This window comes from Haliotis rufescens, unplaced genomic scaffold (assembly GCF_023055435.1).
Source record: "Haliotis rufescens isolate VD_foot unplaced genomic scaffold, xgHalRufe1.0.p SCAF_19, whole genome shotgun sequence".
NCBI lineage: Eukaryota > Metazoa > Mollusca > Gastropoda > Lepetellida > Haliotidae > Haliotis > Haliotis rufescens.
In genome coordinates, this window is record NW_025963879.1 from 11,080,077 (window position 1) to 11,104,022 (window position 23,946).

General features: G+C 40.7%; 1 protein-coding gene across 8 annotated transcripts in view; it reads left to right on the forward strand.

Annotated features, from left to right (window-relative positions):
* LOC124138947 (short transient receptor potential channel 3-like) overlaps positions 1-23,946 on the forward strand; it is a 224,263-nt gene that overhangs the window by 184,643 nt on the left and 15,674 nt on the right. For all 8 annotated transcript variants that reach the window (XM_046505872.2, XM_046505869.2, XM_046505865.2 and 5 more), the window contains exons 3-4: positions 15,456-15,614; positions 17,631-18,122. In XM_046505872.2, the coding sequence (XP_046361828.2) occupies positions 15,456-15,614; positions 17,631-18,122 (651 nt within the window). The remainder of the gene's footprint in view (positions 1-15,455; positions 15,615-17,630; positions 18,123-23,946) is intronic.

Genomic DNA, 23,946 nt, shown 5'->3' on the forward strand with positions numbered 1-23,946 from the left:
AATTAATGTGTGGTGTTAGTGTGTGACGTGTATGTTGTTAGCGTGTGGTGTGTGGTTCGTTTGCAGCGTGTTGCTGGGTTACGGCTAAGGCAGATGATATATATATTAGTAACAAATACGAGAAAGCACCAACCGCATCAGGTTAATATAACTCAATACGTTTTATATCTGTTATATTTTTCGTTTCGTCCTGTTACGTCTGAGACAAAGTGACATATTGGCATGCACTCCCTCATGGGGTAGTTTTGGTAGTATTGTAGGCCATAAATGCAATTTGTGAATTACATGAATATAGCTGCGTGATATTGCAGAATTATTTCCTCCATTAGAACATTACTTTCACGGGTATGACAGCATTGTGCAAACATTGATTCCACTGAACCGAGGGGCTGAATTGCATGTTCATTCAATCTAAAGTAACAATGGCTTTTGATCTCGTGATTCATTTGGATTCCCACATATCATATCTCCTACAAATTGGATTTTGTACCAAATAATGTTTTGCTAAATATAATAAATGCACTATAAAGGAGACACGTTGTCTTCATTTGTTAAACTTGAAAGCTGTCAAGCATGGAGTTTTCAAGTATTGAATGCCATTTGTATTGACATTTTCTGGAAGTGCAACAAGTTTGTTTGACATCAGTATTTACACATTTTTAATGTAGGGTTAACCAGCCCAGAGATATTTACTTCTCGTTTTCCATTCCTGAATCTCGAAACGAAAACATTAGCGTTATTGATGCTGCTCCAGTTCAACCCTTTGGAGACAGTAAATTCACTGAACGTTAGTTAAAGCTCAAAGGCCTAACTCATTCCCTACAGGCCTTCATTACCTAATTGTGATCAGAGCCGATCTGGAGGAGTGACTTCCGATATCTTATCAGCACAGGAGACATTTTGGCCCTTTTATTTCTGAATCAATAGCCGCTACCACATTCCCATATTGTATATCGGAATGATTATGCTTCAGCGGCCACCAATGTAAGATGAGTTTTAAATGAGCGTATTTCATGGTGAAGAGTCCAAGTCAGCTCTGACGGTGATACTCACCCGTCCTTTGAAACGTGAACACGGGGTCTATTTCGAATGGTATTCTTTTACGACGTTTCCACTAAACATTACATGTATATGTAAAGACATATTATTTTATAATGTGGATGGAGGCTATCTTGCCAAGAATATGCAAATGACATGAAATTGCGTAGAATAATATATGGCGTAATTTTACTCTGTTTACTGACGATGACGATCGTTTGGCCCGCCTGTGGATCTCGAGGTACAATTTGGGATGGAATTATGATGAAAATGAAAACAACTCAATCGCTTAATAATTACCCATGAATGTGCACATGGTCTGCAGAGGAGGGCTATAGAGGTATGTGGGAAACATAGGTCATCAACTAGCTGTCTGGTTTGATGTTTCATCGTACCCAACATGACGTTGTTGCTCACTCTATCGATGACTGATAACCTACACCTGTAAATGATCGAGCTATTACTGACTACGGAATAAGAAAACCTTCTCATCTTCGAATATTCATAGTCAAGACCAAAAGATCACTTTATTTTCCTCGTCAATATTTTAATGGCGCAGTTATACTACTCACGCCGTTAAGAAGTAACGCAAATTGTATGCACTCAAGGAAAATATACAGTTACCGAAAGTCTCCAAATGTGGTTTATTTGCGAACATGCAGACAGCGAATATGTTGTAACACTCTGTGACGTAAACAAATATGCTTGGAATACCCGCATATAGACTCAAGGTTGACCAGGTTTGACCTTATATCTTGTAAAATTTGAATAATTAGAGTATTTGTGAATATCTGTCTTCATTACGCCACCATACCTACTTGATAAGATTCACTCGAGTCTATCTCAGTGATTAAACACTGCGCCATATGTCGCAAGTTATTGGCTGACCCCAATCGGCTCCTTCGAGCTCAGTATTGTCCATTGAAGGAATCAGACCTAGCAGTGAATTTCAGGTCAACACAAATTAGCCACTTTCAGGCGTGATATTTTCATTTATCCCCTCGTCGACCAGCTAGCTGATTGACATATGTAATCAAGGCTGCTGACAATGAGATTGATGATCCCGGGGCAGAGAAGTGTCCAATTGTTTCTATCGGATGACCAATGTTCGTGTGATCTTGTGTCATGCTACAGACGGGCAGCTGACAGATGTCAGATGAGTCTATTGAACGCCAAGCGTGTAATAAATATCTTTAGTCTTAATGAAAAGTGATTTATACATTACACGTGAGATCTGGACCATTATGACGTTTCCCTTGCCAACCCCGACAGGATGTACCAGAACTCAGTGTTATTACAGGGACGTTTCTGCTTCACAACACAACCAGGCTTCAAATATTGTTACATTTAAACATTTATTGTTTATCATGTGATTTATTTATCAGGAAATAACACGTACTTGTAGTAAACAAATGCGTTAAGGCCAATGCGGTCTGTCATACAGACCCTGAAACAAATATATCCAATACAGCCAATGCAAGTCTATAATATTGGTCTAGATTACTGCAGAAATGGAGACAGTCACTGGATTCCTTTTTATTATATTTTGATAGCTATATTTTAACAACTGTTCTTATCTGTAAAATATGTTCATTTAAGAGACTAAATTTTAGGCAAAGGGAAATGAAGTGCAGCAATTTAAATACTTATTGACCTTACGGCATAAGCAAATACCTGCTCAATTTTGGCCACAATATACTGAGGAGAGGATTCACTTATGGAGTTCTGTCGGTATTCTGTTACATGATGTTATACAAGTACATTTACACATGTACCTATACACATACTCAAATGATTAAGCTAACTTATTTACAGTAAGTTTATTTCTCAGAATTGATAAAAAATAAAAATACATAAATACCAGTGAATAATATAGACATATATGACATATATAAATCAACATTTGCTAAGGACCAACATTGTCATCTTTAGATAAAGGTATGGTCCCTTGCAAATGGTGACCAAATATCAGAGGGTTATCTGCACTCAGACAATGTGCCACCTGATACCCATTGTAGTTTTCTTTATTGACGTAAAACACCAAATTGGGATAAGGACGTTTTCCCCTTTGGTTCCACAGGGCTTATTGTCGATAGTTTCGCTTAATATTGCACACATGTCTGAAGAAAATTAGAACTTTCAGAACGGTTGTTATACTTTCCCCCGAGAATGTGAACTCATTTCAGAAATGATAAAAAACACACCCAAAGTACCTCTAGATCGATGATGTGTGGAAATATGTCTGTGTCTTGGCAATCAAACACTCGTAGGCGTACGTGTATGGTTCTCTCATTTCAGTTTTTAAAATGTTCACCCCATTTCATTTCACCAAATTAAGTTTTATATCAACCCTTTTATTTTCTGCCTAAAAGTTATATAGGTCAAACGAGACATCACGTATCTTTTGTGATTGAACAATAGTCAGTCTATAATCAGTTCTTCAAAGAAATAGTGTCGTGTAATGTTAATAGTTTCGTATCACGTTTGACAACAACACGACATCGAGGCGAGAGTTGATGCATCGGGTCAACCGGTTGTGTAAATTGATATATAGATTTTTGAACCTTTGTAATGATGGTACTCATTATTCAAAATAATATTATCACGTAATTGCCTCAACAGTACTCCGCAGTTGTCATGGTAGCAGCTTGCTGAAGCTCAAAGGGCGACTATCCTTCATGTTCTGATGTCTATTTTCGGACAGGTTAATTTATAGTGTAGTATCCTGTTACGAATGAAACATTGTCTCTGTGTTATTAGAGTTAATGAGTAGTCATTACCCGCTGGATGAATATACAACATACAAGTGTAGCGAACAGATAAATAAAGTGCTGTTTGGGGAATTTCAATTTTGCTTTGACTGGGTGTTGAACTGAGCCTTATTCTCCATTAAAATAATTTCACAGAGACCTCTTTAACAGGTTAACCGTATTTACTTATTATCCTGGTGATATGGGTTTTCGAGCCCCCAAGAAGTATTTATGTGTCTAATAACAATCCGAATACGCTAACATTAAGCCTTACCTTTGAAAACATTAATTTTATTTCTTTTAACACTTGGATGGTCAAATGACAATGTCTTGTTAATTTTATAGTGATAATGCCACACCGAGCGAGATGAGTCGATCAGGCGCAATCTTGTTACCGTGACATGATTTCGAGCCCCTCCATTTCAGAAAAGTTAAAAATACATGCACAACATCATCAGTCAGATGGCATTACAGACAGAAAGTTTACGAAAAGCAGCCGATACGTAATCGGTGCATACAATTGTTCTGATGCAAAATTATCATCAGATCGAGTCTGATTAAAATGTGTATTAGTGAAAAAATATGTTTTGAGCTGTTTGTTTTTCATTACTTATGAGTATCTTACCTCGTGTGGCCTAATTCGTAACCTAACTTTAGTGACAAGTATCCAACACTTTGATGGCTTCAGTGGGCTTTGAAACGTCTACCTTGATTGCATCATTAAACGCGTGGTTACGTATTGCTTTGGGGCTCGAAAAGAGATGAGACTCGAAAACATGTGACGTGGGCAATATAAAAAATTGCAACCTCACTGTACACAACCTTACCACCATCAGCACCCATAGCGATCACTGGGTTCAGTGTACATGTTGGATCAGTCAAACCATTTAATACACATTATCGTCGTGTATCACACCCAAACAGGCCAGAAGGTCCCTCCTGCATGCAGCCGTAAGTCTGCGATAGTGTCCGATTCTCCCCCCACCCCTCCCCCGATTTTTATATGCTCGCTGGTAACGAATTCCACGTTAACCAGGGCCTGCTAGTCGACCCAGTTTTAGATAATGATAGGATATGAAACATTCTATCGCTTGTGCTGACACGTTTGTGTCGGATGTTTCAGATGTGACACGTTACGCGACAGAAATGACCTGGGAGCAGCCCAGGATTTACTTCAGGGCAACTCCGTCAAAAAGTGACATAAAAAACTCTTGACATAAATAGTCATGATGATCCATGAGTTACTTGGCAATGACGACGTGGAAACGTAGATGGACATTTGTCTCGAATTACCCTATTGTTCCTGGCACGAATAACTTTCACGAGTTCTTGCCCCTTAATACCCAATACGCCCTTTATTCCTTGAAAATCAATGGAATGGTTGGAATTTAAATAACGAGTGACAAATCAAGTTAGACAAAATGTAAAAAACAACTTTTTTGCCATAGTCGATTTCATTACGCCTAATGGAAGGTTGTTACATAGGGACAAAGGAGGTCAAATAATGCTTTGTTCGAGAAGTTCAGAAATGTGTTCATACAATAACGTAGCCTTTAGTCCCTTCGGTTCACCGTGGTGAGAACATCCTGTGTGTCCTTACCAAAGATCCGGAAATGTAACCCTCTAACTTGATCCAAAAGATCGTGCCTGCTTCTGTGCATTAAAGGCACATGTCCTTCGCCAGAAAAATCTCTCCATTGAGATTTAAGTAAGACAATTAGATTGAGTCAGGACCTGATATATGACATCGGAGTAAAAGGGTGTTTTATTTAATAAGTACCCATTTTGCCCCTCTAGTAATTCAATTCCGGGGTTTGTTTTATCCCATCCACTTCCATTGGAGGAAGAATTATGAGCCAAGTTTATACTTTTTGTTGAAAGTGCATTTTCTTTACTCGTTTCAACTTGATTCTTCTCTGTTATACGTATGTCTCAAAACTCAACTATTGAGGTTTCTAACAATTGTAAATAAATCACTCTGTCTGACATTCTGTATTAAAACCATGATGTCATGGTAATGTCCATTTTATACACTGTTAATTTGCACGAGGTTGAAGATGATACATTCCCAAATCATGCACACAGTCACACTGAGCCTCAAGGCAGCTTCTGAAGGATGCAACCAGTTGCTCCGTGCACGATTTATCTTTTATACGAAATGGCCTCATAAAGGCAGATTATTAAGAATCAATATTTTCCCCGGGGAAGACTCTAGTTTATATCCGCTGGGTGAACAATTTCAATTTGCTCATAGATCATCGCTGACTATTTGGCCACTACAAACAAATAAAGTAGTATATCGGGCCCATTCTACTTAATTATATGCCTCTGTGCCCCTCTGTGCCCCTCTGTGCCGCACATTACAGAAGCAGGGGACGGGAACCAAGAGCGCCTTAGGGTTGTGTTGATTGAGGTAACAAAGATAATATCATTTTAAGGACGACATGGGCTGATTCATTTCAACTATAAAGTTTGCTAATCCACGGGAATATATTGATTTGTCGTGCCTGGGACAGAATATGCTTGGTGTCTTGCCATGTCCGCGATCTTAATAAGCCAAATTTACAAAATGACGTACGATGCAGAGTTACGTTCTGTGGTCTTAATGAATGATATGTAGGTAATGAAGTTAATGATAGCCATGGTATGACAAGTTGTTTATCTACAATAAAAGCGATTTGTTTCCATTATCATAAGAAATGTCCATTGTACGAATTCGACTATATCATTAACATATATCGACTAGTATAAAATAGAAATGATAACAGGTGTTTGTGAGAAGGTGATCATGGCATTGTGTGCGCCTTTGTTTCATGGCATTGAACTGTGTATTTCATTTGCAAAGTGTTCGAAATAACACACCGTAGGTTCACACTAAATATCAACAGGTGTCCCGTGTTATTGTTTTTCAAACGTCTACTTACTTCTTCCTGCTTCAACTTCTCCCCTTCCTGCTGCTGTTAGAACTTCTCCCCTTCCTGCTGCTTCTATTACTTCTCCCCTTCCTGCTGCTTTTTTTAATGTCTTCCCTTCCTGCTGCTGTTACTACTTCTCCCATTCCTGCTGCTTCTATTACTTCTCCCCTTCCTGCTGCTTTTTTTAATGTCTTCCCTTCCTGCTGCTGTTATTACTTCTCCCCTTCCTGCTGCTGTTACTACTTCTCCCCTTCCTGCTGCTGCTACTACTTCTCCCATTCCTGCTGCTTCTATAACTTCTCCCCTTCCTGCTGCTTTTATTACTTCTCCCCTTCCTGCTGCTTTTATTACTTCTCCCCTTCCTGCTGCTTCTATAACTTCTCCCCTTCCTGCTGCTTTTATTACTTCTCCCCTTCCTGCTGCTTTTATTACTTCTCCCCTTCCTGCTGCTTTTTTTAATGTCTTCCCTTCCTGCTGCTGTTATTACTTCTCCCCTTCCTGCTGCTTCTATAACTTCTCCCCTTCCTGCTGCTGTTACTACTTCTCCCCTTCCTGCTGCTTTTTTTAATGTCTTCCCTTCCTGCTGCTGTTACTACTTCTCCCCTTCCTGCTGCTGTTACTACTTCTCCCATTCCTGCTGCTTCTATAACTTCTCCCCTTCCTGCTGCTTCTATTACTTCTCCCATTCCTGCTGCTTCTATTACTTCCCCCCTTCCTGCTGCTTCTATTACTTCTCCCCTTCCTGTTGCTTCTATAACTTCTCCCCTTCCTGCTGCTGTTACTACTTCTCCCATTCCTGCTGCTTCTATAACTTCTCCCCTTCCTGCTGCTGTTACTACTTCTCCCATTCCTGCTGCTTCTATTACTTCTCCCCTTCCTGCTGCTTCTATTACTTCTCCCCTTCCTGCTGCTTCTATAACTTCTCCCCTTCCTGCTGCTGTTACTACTTCTCCCATTCCTGCTGCTTCTATTACTTCCCCCCTTCCTGCTGCTTCTATTACTTCTCCCCTTCCTGCTGCTTCTATAACTTCTCCCCTTCCTGCTGCTGTTACTACTTCTCCCATTCCAGCTGCTTCTATAACTTCTCCCCTTCCTGCTGCTTTTATTACTTCTCCCCTTCCTGCTGCTTTTATTACTTCTCCCCTTCCTGCTGCTTCTATAACTTCTCCCCTTCCTGCTGCTTTTATTACTTCTCCCCTGCCTGCTGCTTTTATTACTTCTCCCCTTCCTGCTGCTTTTTTTAATGTCTTCCCTTCCTGCTGCTGTTATTACTTCTCCCCTTCCTGCTGCTTCTATAACTTCTCCCCTTCCTGCTGCTGTTATTACTTCTCCCCTTCCTGCTGCTGTTATTACTTCTCCCCTTCCTGCTGCTGTTACTACTTCTCCCCTTCCTGCTGCTGTTACTACTTCTCCCCTTCCTGCTGCTTCTATAACTTCTCCCCTTCCTGCTGCTTCTATTACTTCTCCCATTCCTGCTGCTTCTATTACTTCCCCCCTTCCTGCTGCTTCTATAACTTCTCCCCTTCCTGCTGCTTTTATTACTTCTCCCCTTCCTGCTGCTTTTATTACTTCTCCCCTTCCTGCTGCTTTTATTACTTCTCCCCTTCCTGCTGCTTCTATAACTTCTCCCCTTCCTGCTGCTTTTATTACTTCTCCCCTTCCTGCTGCTTTTATTACTTCTCCCATTCCTGCTGCTTCTATAATTTCTCCCCTTCCTGCTGCTTTTATTACTTCTCCCCTTCCTGCTGCTTTTATTACTTCTCCCCTTCCTGCTGCTTCTATAACTTCTCCCCTTCCTGCTGCTTTTATTACTTCTCCCCTTCCTGCTGCTTTTATTACTTCTCCCCTTCCTGCTGCTTTTTTTAATGTCTTCCCTTCCTGCTGCTGTTATTACTTCTCCCCTTCCTGCTGCTTCTATAACTTCTCCCCTTCCTGCTGCTGTTACTACTTCTCCCCTTCCTGCTGCTTTTTTTAATGTCTTCCCTTCCTGCTGCTGTTACTACTTCTCCCCTTCCTGCTGCTGTTACTACTTCTCCCATTCCTGCTGCTTCTATAACTTCTCCCCTTCCTGCTGCTTCTATTACTTCTCCCATTCCTGCTGCTTCTATTACTTCCCCCCTTCCTGCTGCTTCTATTACTTCTCCCCTTCCTGTTGCTTCTATAACTTCTCCCCTTCCTGCTGCTGTTACTACTTCTCCCATTCCTGCTGCTTCTATAACTTCTCCCCTTCCTGCTGCTGTTACTACTTCTCCCATTCCTGCTGCTTCTATTACTTCTCCCCTTCCTGCTGCTTCTATTACTTCTCCCCTTCCTGCTGCTTCTATAACTTCTCCCCTTCCTGCTGCTGTTACTACTTCTCCCATTCCTGCTGCTTCTATTACTTCCCCCCTTCCTGCTGCTTCTATTACTTCTCCCCTTCCTGCTGCTTCTATAACTTCTCCCCTTCCTGCTGCTGTTACTACTTCTCCCATTCCAGCTGCTTCTATAACTTCTCCCCTTCCTGCTGCTTTTATTACTTCTCCCCTTCCTGCTGCTTTTATTACTTCTCCCCTTCCTGCTGCTTCTATAACTTCTCCCCTTCCTGCTGCTTTTATTACTTCTCCCCTGCCTGCTGCTTTTATTACTTCTCCCCTTCCTGCTGCTTTTTTTAATGTCTTCCCTTCCTGCTGCTGTTATTACTTCTCCCCTTCCTGCTGCTTCTATAACTTCTCCCCTTCCTGCTGCTGTTATTACTTCTCCCCTTCCTGCTGCTGTTACTACTTCTCCCCTTCCTGCTGCTGTTACTACTTCTCCCCTTCCTGCTGCTTCTATAACTTCTCCCCTTCCTGCTGCTTCTATTACTTCTCCCATTCCTGCTGCTTCTATTACTTCCCCCCTTCCTGCTGCTTCTATTACTTCTCCCCTTCCTGCTGCTTCTATAACTTCTCCCCTTCCTGCTGCTTTTATTACTTCTCCCCTTCCTGCTGCTTTTATTACTTCTCCCCTTCCTGCTGCTTTTATTACTTCTCCCCTTCCTGCTGCTTCTATAACTTCTCCCCTTCCTGCTGCTTTTATTACTTCTCCCCTTCCTGCTGCTTTTATTACTTCTCCCCTTCCTGCTGCTTTTTTTAATGTCTTCCCTTCCTGCTGCTGTTATTACTTCTCCCCTTCCTGCTGCTTCTATAACTTCTCCCCGTCCTGCTGCTTCTATAACTTCTCCCATTCCTGCTGCTGTTATTTCTTCTCCCATTCCTGCTGCTTTTTTACTTCTCCCCTTCCTGCTGCTGTAACTACTTCTTCCATTCCTGCTGCTTCTATTACTTCTCCCCTTCCTGCTGCTTTTATTACGTCTCCCCTTCCTGCTGCTTCTATAACTTCTCCCCGTCCTGCTGCTTCTATAACTTCTCCCCTTCCTGCTGCTGTTAGAACTTCTCCCCTTCCTGCTGCTTCTATAACTTCTCCCCTTCCTGCTGCTTCTATAATGTCTTCCCTTCCTGCTGCTGTTACTACTTCTCCCCTGCCTGCTGCTTCTATTACTTCTCCCCTTCCTGCTGCCTTTATTACTTCTCCCATTCCTGCTGCTTCTATTACTTCTCCCCTTCCTGCTGCCTTAATTACTTCTCCCATTCCTGCTGCTTCTATTACTTCTCCCATTCCTGTTGCATTTATTACTTCTCCCATTCCTGCTTCTTTTATTACTTCTCCCATTCCTGCTGCTTCTATAACTTCTCCCCTTCCTGCTGCTTCTATAACTTCTCCCCGTCCTTCTGCTTCTATTACTTCTCCCATTCCTGCTGCTGTTATTACTTCTCCCATTCCTGCTGCTTTTTTTACTTCTCCCCTTCCTGCTTCTTTTATTTCTTCTTCCGATCCTGCTTCTTTTTATTACTTCTATTCTATGGACGCATGCTAAACAGTTATTAGTACTTATGAGCGCGCTTCATAAAAAATTATCATAATTCAAGGCAGATGTATAAGAAAGCGTAATGTAGTTCTTAAACATATATCCCCGCTAGCCATCGTTTCAACTTAACAATTCCTTTATATGCACATCAACACTGAGATGAGCTTCTGGTGCCAGCCATGTGTCACGCACACACTCCTGATGAATATATATACCCGAGATATCGCCACTTGCCATATATGACAGCAGTCATTGTCAATTAGGTGCTTGTCGTCTCCAGCTGATGAAATCAATACCACAAATCTGCCACGCGACATTAATTGAACCCCTGTGAATGATTTAGTTATAATTTACCCCCTGACCATACCGTGGTGATTTGTAAGATGGAATGAAGATCCGTTAAGCGGAATATTCTGACACTAATAATGTTTTTGTATGAAATTTAAAATATTCAAGATTTGTTTTTCCCTTGAAAAAATATTAATGGCGTTCTGACTGTTGGAAAGATATGCAAGGCTTGCGCTAACCGGATTAGAGAAATTCAGTGGCACACATGCATTTTAACCAGAGTGAAATGATTGTCGTGACGCACTTTCGAATTAAAGTGATTTGAATGTAAGATTTAATATTTTAATACTGTCCTTCCTACATTGAATTTTATGCCCAGGTTGAGAGTAGGGCCAACGGTGCAATTGAGAAATCACTGTAAAGAGAATATATACACAATTCATTTGTTCACATCTTTTGGCCAGATCATTGTTCATCGGCATCTTTGACAACATCATCACTTGAAATCTCACCCATGGTGTTCGCTAGTTGATCGATAAATATACTTCTTTACCCCAATCAAAATACCACATGATAACCCGACTCATTTTTGAAGATATATGTGACATCAACGTTGAACTCATAAAAGGAAATCCTTCGGAACATTGTAACATTTTATGCCATGCACGTTTCAATTCCGCTTACCGTCGTGTTTAGTTTGTGCTGGCAGTGCTGGGAAAGTGATGATGTTTTATCACAGTGAGGCCTTAATATAGCTCCACATCACTCTGTACTCACCGAAGCAAAATATTCCCTTGAATTTTTCTGATGGACTAATTCTGATTAAATGTAGAACCTTTCTTGCCACGATGTTTGTTCAATGCCACTAATTCCCCAAGGGAACTGGAGGCTGAGATCAGAACAGCTCCAAAGACAAGAGATCATATCATTGAAACTGAACAACGTTTCGCTTTTCAGTTCCCTGGTTGATACAATTGTGAATCTCCTAGAACAGAACAGCCTTTTCGTTGGAGATTTCTAATCATTTTCCCCATCCGAAACAGTTCAGGTAGCCCTGAATGGGTTGTACAAATTGAGAGGATAGGTGATGGGATGGTAGTTTCCACTCTCTCCCCAGTGCCCTGGGGCACTATCGTCATCGTGTGTTAGCCATAACTAGCAGTTCATCTTGGATTGGAATACTTTTGACAATTGGATGTGTGTTATGAGCTTTTGTAGACTCCCAGTACATAAAAAATGTCGTGGCATGTCAAAAGGATTGAAAACGTCATATCAATTTCTGTGTTTTATCAGTGGGTTTCAGTCCTCAATCTGGTTGCAAGAAACACGGTATCAAAAGGCAGCTGAGGTACCTCATCTAGACTTCGCATCGGCTTTTCGATTCGTATCTCTATCAACCGAAACAATTAGATAGTCAATCCTTAATATTAAATTTCACAACAAAAGAACATGTTCTCAACAAATGTTTAATGACAAACAAGCATTTACATGAAAACAGGTACGATAAACATTGCTGGTATAGGAATACAATTTCTGGCGTGACGTGAAACAGATGACTGCATACTTTATTGACATAAACTGATACGCCCCCAAAGGCATTAGCCAATCATCGCAAATTAGAATTAAACAAACTCATGAAGCTTGTCAATCACGACTTATATACAAGGGGAGACAATTCCCAAATATAAACTTAGATTAATTGCCCATTCGTTATTTACAGATCACGGGCATGACTATCACGTGCAGACATTTCAGTGTTTATCCTTCTCATATTTCATCTAAAAGCTATGTTATTTCACACTTTAGTATACGCTCGGACGAACATGATTTTCGATAGTTATGTGGGTCGCTATCGTCATAAACAATATTTCTGCACCTGCAATCTGCAATGCGTTCTTCGTGTTTTCGAAGTGTCGATTTGAATCGCTAAGTTTAACAAAATGAATGACAACGTTTGAACGTAAAGCAGATTATGTACTTGAAACAGACCCTCTCTTAACAAGTATGTTCAGGGACAACAGTAATTAAAACTACTAAGTTTGGCCCGGACCAATTGTAAATTTCGATTGTAGCATACCACCATTGATCTCAGCCCACAATCGGTTTGTGCAAATGTATGGCGATTGTAGCCGGAACCTAAGGATGCGATCGTATGGATGAATAATACGTGTGACGTAAGATCGTTTCGTACACGTGGGTACTGAAGGAAGGCAGCAAGGGAATCCCTCAACTTGCATTGGCATTCTGGTGACAGTGGTACATCTCAGTACGCGGCTCTAACTTGTTTTCATTAGTTGGAAATCAATGCAAAATAAATTGACTCATTCAGCCAATCAGATTTGCCGGAATTACAAAGAACAAAAAATCTAGTTTATATTACATCAAGATATCATTTCATCTGCATTTAAGTATTTTGGTTTGATTGGTTTGTTGTTAAGTAACTTTATGGAAAGAAAAAGGAAACACATGGTAACATTTCTACATGATATATGTTAAATGATGGGCCCAATTTTGTTCATGAAAATCACATTGACTACTGACGTCAACATTAATTGGCTATGTTTAGATCATGTTCCGTTTGGCGATGTGGTGTCCCAATGGCCAAACTGTTGACCGCGTGAGTAGACAATTTAGAATAGGTCCCTAGAACTACATGTCTGTCGTGAGAGCGAAAATAATTGATCGGGTGTTCTGGCTTGGTGAGGTTCTACAAGCCCACCTGATAAAGCTTTGGATATCGCTGTGCCATCAATCAAACAAACAAACAAACAAAGAAATCAAAGGCGTTGTCGTGGTGCAAGGTATGAAGTCCATGCTTGGTGTTTCTCCTCGTGATATGACTGGAAGATTGCTCAAGTCCGCATATTCCCATACTCTATTATTTACAAGTATATTTTCCGTTGTATTTTTCCATACTATTTGTATTTGTAAATATGTAAGTACGAATACATGGGCAGTATGGTTGTCGAGTGGATTTATTAAAGCTCAACCTAAAACTCGTTAATCTTTTTTTGCGAGCCAGTCCGCATCTGACATTAAATCAATCGAGGGTTTCATCTGGATGGTATTTGTAATGAACGAGAAAATCCTGAAACTGTAATAAAAAGACCGTTTCAACATCTGAATAACCCGTTGCAGTGACGAATGGTCTGATTGTGAAAAACACACTCTGGGAGTTGACAAAAAGGATTTATAACTTTAATAAACATAACGTCCACCCTTGACACCTAGACACGTTGATATGATTGAAATGGATGCAATATTGCAACTCTCTCCTTGACTCGGGGTATGATGCAGCGACATTAGACAATGGACGTATTTTGAAACAGTCAGAGAATTGTGTCATGGACCTTCTATCATCTTAAATATTAAACCTTCAGTGAATAGTGTGCAATACGAACTGCCTCGTCGAACCGACACCACAGTCATTCTCCGTTGACATTCATGTTAAAGCTGGTGCTATTTGTATTAGCAAAATACTGTACGAAGACAAATGCCAAGGTGTGTCCACAGCAATTACTGCCACTGCGCGAGAAACATTAAGGGATGCTGTGTGTGAGAGGTTGTATGTTAGACTGTTGAGATTGGTGTTTGAGGATGGCGTTGTGGTTGTGGTTGTGGTTGTGGTTGTGGTTGAACTTGAGATTTGGGTCAGGGAGACGGTTTTTCATGAATCAAAGATCCAGTTGTGCACCTGGGTTTATGTATTTGTGATTGTGTGTTTCTGATTATACAAAGGTATGTTTTTGTGTCTATGTTTCTGTGTATCTGAATATATAAGTGTCTGTGTGTCGGTATTTCTATTGTGTCCGTGTGTCTGTGTCCGTACATGTGTGTCCGCATGTCCGCATGTCAGGATATTTCTGTTAGACTGTGTGATGGTTTCTGTGTGATGGTATTCTGTGTCTGCATGTTTGTGTCACTGTATATATATAACATGAGACGTCCATGCCATATTCTGCTTTCTTACCAGTAACATGATTATCAATGTCATTGTGGTAAACATCTAGTTTTTTCTTTCCTGTATATTTCTTATGTGATTTTATTGTTGCCTGCGATCACAATAAGGGATTTACGTAATGGAAAATGTGTATTACGATGTAATGCGTTTCCGCCATCCATCTTAATATGGCCCGTGAAGATCCGGGGTAGAATAGGTCTTCAGCAACCCATGCTTGCCGTAAAATGCGACTCTGCTTGTCGTAAAAGAGGACTAAGAGGGTCGGGTGGTCAGCCTCGCTGACTTGGTTGATGCATGTCATTGATCCCAATTGCGTGGATCGATGCTCTTGATGTCAATCACTGGATTGTCTGGTCAAGACTCGATTATCAGACCGCGGTCATATAGCTGGACTATTGCTGAGTGCGGCGTTAAACAACAAGCCAACCAACCAACCAACCATCTTAATATCCAACATTGGAGTCTGCTTTACAAATTCCAAACAACTTCCATGACGGTGAAAGAGTGTGGCGGATGCGTCATAACTGTACAATGAAAAAATCACATTGAACACTCTTCATGCATACTGATAATCATGTTTATTTAATACTTGTTCTAAAATGTAACGTTTGTCTACACAGTTGTCGATACTTGAGGAAGAATTCATCTACGCGGCAGAGTTCGGCGATATTCCAACTGTGCAGCGTATTTTGGAAGAGAATACCAACTTGAGCGTGGACTACAGCGATATTCTAGGCAGGACGCCACTCAGACTAGCTGTCGGTAACGAACATTTAGAGGTGGGTCCGTCCTCCAGACATAAGCGTGGTGACACATTCGATGGCTCTCAACTTCATGTAAAAGGACAAATCAAATCATAGGCTTCTCTATCATGCTCGCCAAGTGCTTTATGGCTCGTATGTCAGCCCCAACCAGGTATAGTTATCACCAAATTCTGTAGTTTGATTCATCAAATGGGCTGTTACACAGCTTACTTCCCCCAACATTCGGATTGACTGAAGGGTCTATGTTTCTGTGACTGAAGGGCTTTCATCCTGATGACTGTGTTATGATAATTGACACTGTTCTTGAATTGATGAAAGACTGTCGTGGAAATAGCTCTGAAGTTAAACTAACTCAAATGTATAGATGTCTGAAAGACAAGGAATATATTTACAGGGCATTGGTCCCATAGATCTCAAACTATCACGTTTTTGTGTAATAGAATAAGGTTTAATATGTAATATGTTGAGAAGCGTTATGAAGTGAGACCCAAGCTTTCATCTCGCCTCTATTGTCGAAGAGCTCTAACAGCGGAACATTTTCATAGTATTTGATAAACGTATCTAATGAGTAAGAGAATGACACTTTTGAGCCAAATGAAAAATGGCATTTAGATATGTCCGAGAACTCTATCAAATTCCACGATACTGAGTTCTGTTTAAGATTTTGAGTAACATGTCTTTAGGATATAATCGACATTATACAAATCCAATACGACACTTATATAGTATGTTATGATCGTAAAAGAAGAATTCTAGCATGATATTCACATAACCGGTGGCTAAGATAATACTTAACTTCAGAGAACGTAAGATTTAAAACAACTTTGTACTCTGTCTAATAACAAATATGTCTTGTCTGATTTCCAGCAAAGATAAAGTTTATTTCAATGCAAATTTCTGTCAGCAATTACGAAAACAGATTTCATAGTTGTTTCTCTGGGGCCAAGCAAGGTCATGGTGACTGTACGTGTGTTTCTTTTGTGAAAAACATGTGATGTGTTTGAGAATGTTTGACTAAATGTAATGTAACTTGGATATTCTTGGGAAGCACTTAATTACATTTCTGGCATTAATACAAAGACCTTTGTGGTAGGCTACGAAGCGATTTTCTCTTTAACTTCAGTGTTCCCGGAAACCATGTAACTGCCTAGGTTGGTTGACGTATTCTCAGGTCATAGTTGCCTAGTTTCACCAAAGTGGTAAACGTCTAAGACCTGCATCACCTCGGGCTTTGCTCCCACATTAAGCTGACACGCCGCGATATAACTGGAATACTGTTAAACAGCGGCGTTAAACCCAACTCACTCACTCACTCATAGTTGCCTATGCTACTTACCTTATGTAAGTGTGTAATCTTCTTGAAGATTAAATAATTGACCAGACTCTTAATGTATCACGCGGGACATATAAAAGATGGAGGCTAATCCCCAATTAGCCAGACGTTTACCATTATACTAAACATAATGGATGGCAACGTGGAAATGTTATGTAAGACGAACCTATTGGGCTTAGCGGTACCCAGGGTGAAAACATCTGCTCCAGGTCATTTGGCTGGGTCCACGTATTTATCCCATTGACTCTCCTGCTGAACGGTACGTGTCTGTGACGTCTCTTCAACAGAAGGAACGAGGAGACAGATGTCTTGCCTCATGGCTTAACGAGGCTTATACCCTCACTGTCCCATGACTCCCCTGTACGTCCCCGAAGCATCCAATTGCCTCATATGTCCTGTGAAAATACACATAGTTTCCTATTGCCCAATATCTCCTGTGAAAGTAAACGTAGCTTCCCATTGCCTCATGTCTCATGTGAAAGTGCATGTAACAACACCCTGTGCCCTGTGCAACTACAAGTACCACACTTACTCGTTTTCTCTCGCTCTACACACTCACTGCAACCAACAACTATCTCCATCTAGTCAAACCTGAACCCTAGGTACATACACTGCAGTTGCACCTCTGTTTAAGTAGTCCCTGCATAAATGTAATTTAAATTCAGATTCAGTCAATAAGTACAAGTTCTATATTTCAGGTCGTGGAGTTTCTTCTCGACCGGTGCAACAACTCCAGTATCCACGAAGCTCTCCTGCAAGCTATCAGTGCCGGACATGAACAGATAGCTGAAACTATCCTCAAACACCCCAAATACAGAGACGTGAAGAAGGAGAACAAGAGATTCGGAGAAACGGACTACTTTTACAACCAAACCAGTGAAGATTCGCCGTTTTCCTCTGACATCACCCCGCTTATTTTGGCGGCAGAAAGGAATCAGTTTGAGATCGTGCAGCTGTTGTTATTACGAGGGGAAACTATTACCAAACCACACCATTATTACTGCAACTGTCAAGAATGTAGCAATAAGCTACAGTTCGACCAACTTAGGTTGGCCAAGACAAGACTGAATGCTTACAAAGGGCTGGCAAGTGGGGCGTATATATCACTGTCCAGTAAGGACCCTATTCTAACTGCATTTGAGCTGGCCAAAGAACTCAGATCCGTCGCCAAAGTGGAAAAATATTATAAGGTAAGTACTCTACTCCCAAAAAGAAAAGTCCCTTTAATCGTGGCTTGATCTCGAAATTTCTTTGGGCACTTCAAGTCAAAACAGCTCCATGGTCGCTACCGGGCAGCGACATTGTCCCGTTCTGTCCGTGATCGATCGTTTGTTGAAATAGTTGTAAACATATTTTAGTGAAAATGTGCAAAATGTTGTTAAAAAGTTCAAAATCACTGCACACAAGGATATAGTTTTCCACATTATTGATTTGTCCACTGATATCATTATACCATCGAATATTTTGTATGTGTATTGTCATTATAAGATAGTCTAACGTCATCAATACCCGTTATTTAAGTGGCTGTGGTAAGGAAAATTCCCAAATTATTGAATCGTCATTGATGTGACGACGGGGTGCATCAACCAGGAGGCTACATCACCATCCCCATCTTATCAGAGGTCAGATACATCGAAACACATCCAAGCACCAAACCCTTGATGCTTGTCCTGATCAATCTGGTTCATAGCTCATAGTGAGCGTTGCATGAGTGATATAAGGCATCTTTGATTGACTGTCGATAACATGAGAAGACGCGTTGGCATGTTTCACCGCCTAAAAACGGAATATTACTTCGCACTCGCACAGCTCTACATGCCACTGACACGGTATGTTCTTCGAATGAGGGCACATAACCCGGTCCAGTAGAGTCTTGGTAACGTCATATTTGCTTTGGTCTTCAACACGCGTTGGCGCACCATATCAAGCGACATGAGGTCATGCATTGGCTCATCAGAGCGGAATTCCCCTGCGTGGAAGCTGACGGAGGAAGTAGGTGTATGGCTGACACAATCACATGTATGGAAAGACGCGAATTGAGATCATCTTATGACTGTGTTCATTTCTGTAGTAGAAAGGTACATCATGAATATGTTTATTTGTATGAATCGTGAATTCAAACAAAGAAAAGAGGTTTACAAAGTCGACAAGACTGCAAGAGTTGACAAGACTATTTCTAATCTCTAATTTTAATGTCATATTTACCTAGTCTGCAACAAATTATTTGTTCGGAGAATTCCTTCCTAGAACATCATTAACGGCGCACGTTGAAATGACAACATTGATTGTTTTTCGAAGATTGAAAGACTTAGATATTTCTACTTGGCAGATAATACCCCATCAACATATGGAATATCACTGATTGGGTATTATCGATTTTAGGTTTTAGGTCTCATGCGTTTGTTTTGTCTTAGCGAGAATATCTTTTGCAAGCCATGTGGAGACAAGAAATGATCTTAAATAGCTTTTTATGGTAATCTGATCCGGATCCTAATCAGAAAAAATATCTTAATCCTAAAAATACAGGCATTGACTCAAGAGAATGTTTGGTCTTACTGATATAATATGCTATTTATCCTATTTGTGTATTCATGGTGCTGATGTGGGACAGTGGTATATACCGCACTGTCTTGTTGATGTAAATGGAGGAGAAAGGATTGTCTCAGTTTGTGGCAGCGAGTCGACATTATCGACCAATGAAGAAATCATGTAAAGTAGAACCATCTTATGCACCACATAAATAACATTATGAATGTGAAGCGTACATATTTGATAACAAACCTAATACAAATCCAATTAGAGGCCCTGCTGTCCCAATAGACAGGTGTCCACATATAAATTTGGGCAATGATGAGACCAGCGGAAACACTGAATAGTAAGTAATGGTCCTGATATCGGTATCGCTCGGTGACATATGGATCCGTCTGGCTAACGCGTCTTTAGCCTCGATGTGTAATTCTAATGTATGGACAAACGTCTTGATGACATCCAACTTAACACATTGATCTCGTCGAAGGAGCGGGTCAAGGCGTCGAGACGAGTCTGTGGAGGTAGTGTCCGCACCCTGGCCGCTTCTATATTTAGATACATCCGTTCACGGCTAAGTTGCTTTCAAATATACTCTCATACGACGAATTTGGATCTAGTGGTTTTGTTTGTTTGTTAATATCAGAATAGATAATATGACCATTGAATGTTTTCTTCTTGTCAATATATATTCATCAGTAACCACTGTAGTTGAGGTAGTGCTTGAGGATGTAGTGCTTGTCTGGTACTTATAAGTAGCAACGGGGATAGTTGCCGTAGTAGCTGAGGTTGATGCAGAAACCGAAGTAGCACTGGTTGTTATAAGTAGCAGCAGCTATAGTCGTCATGGTTATTTGAGGTAGTAGTAGCAGCGGCCGTAGTAGCCGTGGTGGCTACAGTCCTGGTAGAAGAAGCAGCGGACGAGCCCCAGTGAGCAGCCTGGCCTGGTGGCGATATAGCGCCACTACGGTACCAGTAGCAGTACTCCACTTGATGTACAAGTGGAGCTCTGTCATCAAATTTAAACCTGTTTCTCATGCACTCTCTAAAGGAAACATTTGTTACTTCAGATATTATTCTGCTAAAATCCAGTTTAATCATGAATATGATATCTTCAAGTATGAATGTCCATACAGCATTAAAATCACATTTTTACAATATAAATTGCACTCTCTCTAAAATCCGTTAGTAAAATTTCAGATGAATGTCCTGTGGCACTGCTATCGGGAACTTTCGGGTTAAGAACTATAAATACTTTAATCCGCTTGAAAAGTAACTGCTGCTTAATCCGGTAATAGAAAAAGGAAAGAAAGTATTTTTATACGCTGATTAAATTGCAGTTACACAAAACGTTGTGGAATTGAATTCGCTTAACGAGGAAATGAGAGGAATGAACGTATTGAGAGGGATGAAAAAATATAGTTCTTTAATTTTATCATTTAAATTGAGTTGTCAATTTCAGAAACTTTTTGGGTTGGTTGTCAATATGGTTCAGTTTGAGTAGCAGCTACATGTACAAAAAAAACCCTGCCAAAATCAAAATAGGCATGTGGAGATTCCAAAGAGCAAATGCTTATTTTGGTGCGTTCGTAACTAGAAATGGGCAAAATCGTGCTAAATGAATTTTAGGAGTATTTGTTTCTTTGTACTTATTTCTTCCAATATGGCCGCCAAACTGGTCACGATGAAAGAAACGGTTGTATTAGGTTAATATTCCATCCTTAGAAACGTGATGGTCTAATAAGCGTATTCACTTTGGTCAGCCACATTCTCAAGTCAGACAACGCTAAACAAGACATACGTATTTAATAACAAACTCCAATCTTTTTATATTCGCAGTTGAACCTGTTTATGTACCATAAACCCTTCGTCACAAGAGCCCCTCAAGTCTAAGCCCTTCTCCTCCCAAAAATCAGGCTACGAAGTGATAACATCCTTCATTGAATGATAAATCACCTACGGTCAGAGCTGGAATTGCCTAATCCACGAATGAACCTTCAGTCTGTGTAATATGACTGCGCATGACCGCACCACGCCAATATTTCCACAGCTAATGACTCCTTCGTCCAGAGACTGCTCAGACGGAAATAAGTCCGCCATTTTTATACACGTCTATCTTTTAGGGTCATCTGAATCAAGTGAATCGGAAAATCGTGACTTGGTTTTCTCCCCAGGGTGTACGACCCGTTTGATTCCTTCTACATCCGGGATTCTTTGAAATGTACTTTTGCTATGCTCATGTAGGAAACGTGAGGAAATTTTTGATATAAAACGTCTCTGTAATTTAACACATACAGCTAGAAGCTTATCAAGGTGAAACTATAGGCCGACCACTTAGCTTCACCTTTTCGGAAACAATAAGGACACACTTGTATTTCGATATATAAGATGATCAGAAGACGGAATATTACTTTTCGCTTCTACAATATTCTAATCATTTTAGCGATTATCTGTGATATGTGTTAAATGCACATGCAGTTTTGACACCTTTTTGTCCCTGAGTGGCAGATGAATCATATAGTAAGACACAAACCATTTTTCCCGTGGGGATTCGGGGGCAAAATAAGTGCCTAGACATACATCCTTTTTGTGAAGACCGTCTGAAATCTGTTGGGTCCTATAGAGAAGCTGAAATATGGCTTTACTATGATAAATCTTTTAACTTTCAAGCACATGTGTCATATCAGGTAGGGGATGAAATGTGGTTGATAACTCAACAAAAATAGTCTCATGTAAAGAATCAAATCCATTGGATACTCTCGTTTGTCAAGAGCTCTCCGAGAACAGTTTTAGAAATGTAGTGAAACTTCAACAAGTACCTAAATGTGGTGAAATAGTAGCTGCAAATTGACCAATTTGGCCAAGCACATGTGAATCCCAGCTAATGTGAATCCCAGCTAATCCCAATGTAAATGGTGGCCTCGCAACAAGAAGTCTCTCCCGATATCAGGCGAACACCCGCTGTATGAGTCTGCCTCTCTCAACTCATCAAATTATCATATGTGGTTTATAAACAAGTGGGCCCCTTACAAATATGCCAAAAGCATGTATATTATTGAAGCGTTATGGTCTGTATCGATTGCTGTCCTTGCTTCTGCATAATAGTAATTGAATCACATGAAGCTGTTCTTGTCATGTTTTCACGGCATTCAGTGATGATTTTGTTGTTGATGTTATAAGTTTGTTTACAGGTTAAATGGGGCTGGAGTAGGGAGAGGCAGGAAATGAAAATCATGTCTTACGTCAGATGATATATCATTATTTTAATAATATTTATTTGTTGTCATAGTTGAATGCAATATGTGTTTAATACACCACTTTATACCTCCTAACACCGTCAAACATCCATACAAATCCGTCCATCACTTATATTCACTCAGCCCAGGTGTTCGTTACCGGGCAAAACAATGTACCACCCAACACAAGACAGCGCACCCGAAACAATTATGTATCTCCCCTCTTGATACTATCGAAAAGCACCAGAAAAGCACATAACACAGCATTACAAAACATCACCCGGCATTAACTAACAGCACTCAATTTTACACAATAACTCCATACACCGCCCCAACGTTACACAACACCTCCGCACACCACTCAACTTTACACAACACCTACGTGCACCACTCAACTTTACACAACACCTCGTACACCACTCACTTTTACACAACACCTCCGCACACCACTCAACTTTACACAACACCTTCGTACACCACTCAACTTTACACAACACCTCCGTACACCACTCAACTTTACACAACACCTCCGTACACCACTCAACTTTACACAACACCTCCGCACACCACTCAACTTTACACAACACCTCCGTACACCACTCAACTTTACACAACACCTCCGTACACCACTCAACTTTACACAACACCTCCGTACACCACTCAACTTTACACAACATCTCCGCACACCACTCAACTTTACACAACACCTCCGCACACCACTCATCTTTACACAACACCTCTGGACATCATTCAACGCCACAAGCACGACTCAACACGTTCCCATATCACCCAACACCGCTCTAAATCGTCTTCATGTTGCCCCTAGCTAGTATTAAATATGACGTAACAGAAGGTTTCCGGAAATCCACCGAATTCATATACAGTCACACTTCATTATATCAACAATAATCACGTGTATAACAGTCAAACCGATATCTTACACCGCAACATCGAAACAAGTCATGACTATCTTAGCTAGGAATCTCCGCAGCAACCCTCCACAACCCGGGCAGTGTTTCAGGAAGAAATGCTCATCAAGATAGCCGGACCGTCCGATCAGCTGGTCAATAAGCTAGCCCTGTCTACCTAAATAGGTCCTCTAGCATAGGATAAGATGAAGTGCCTGACTGAACGTTATGGGTCCAACCTATTCCGGCGGCCGGGTCAAGCCAGTCGAGCCTCCGGATGCCAGATGAATGTCTTTGTGTTATCTGATGTCGACAGATCACCAGTGTCTGGTGTCACAAATGAC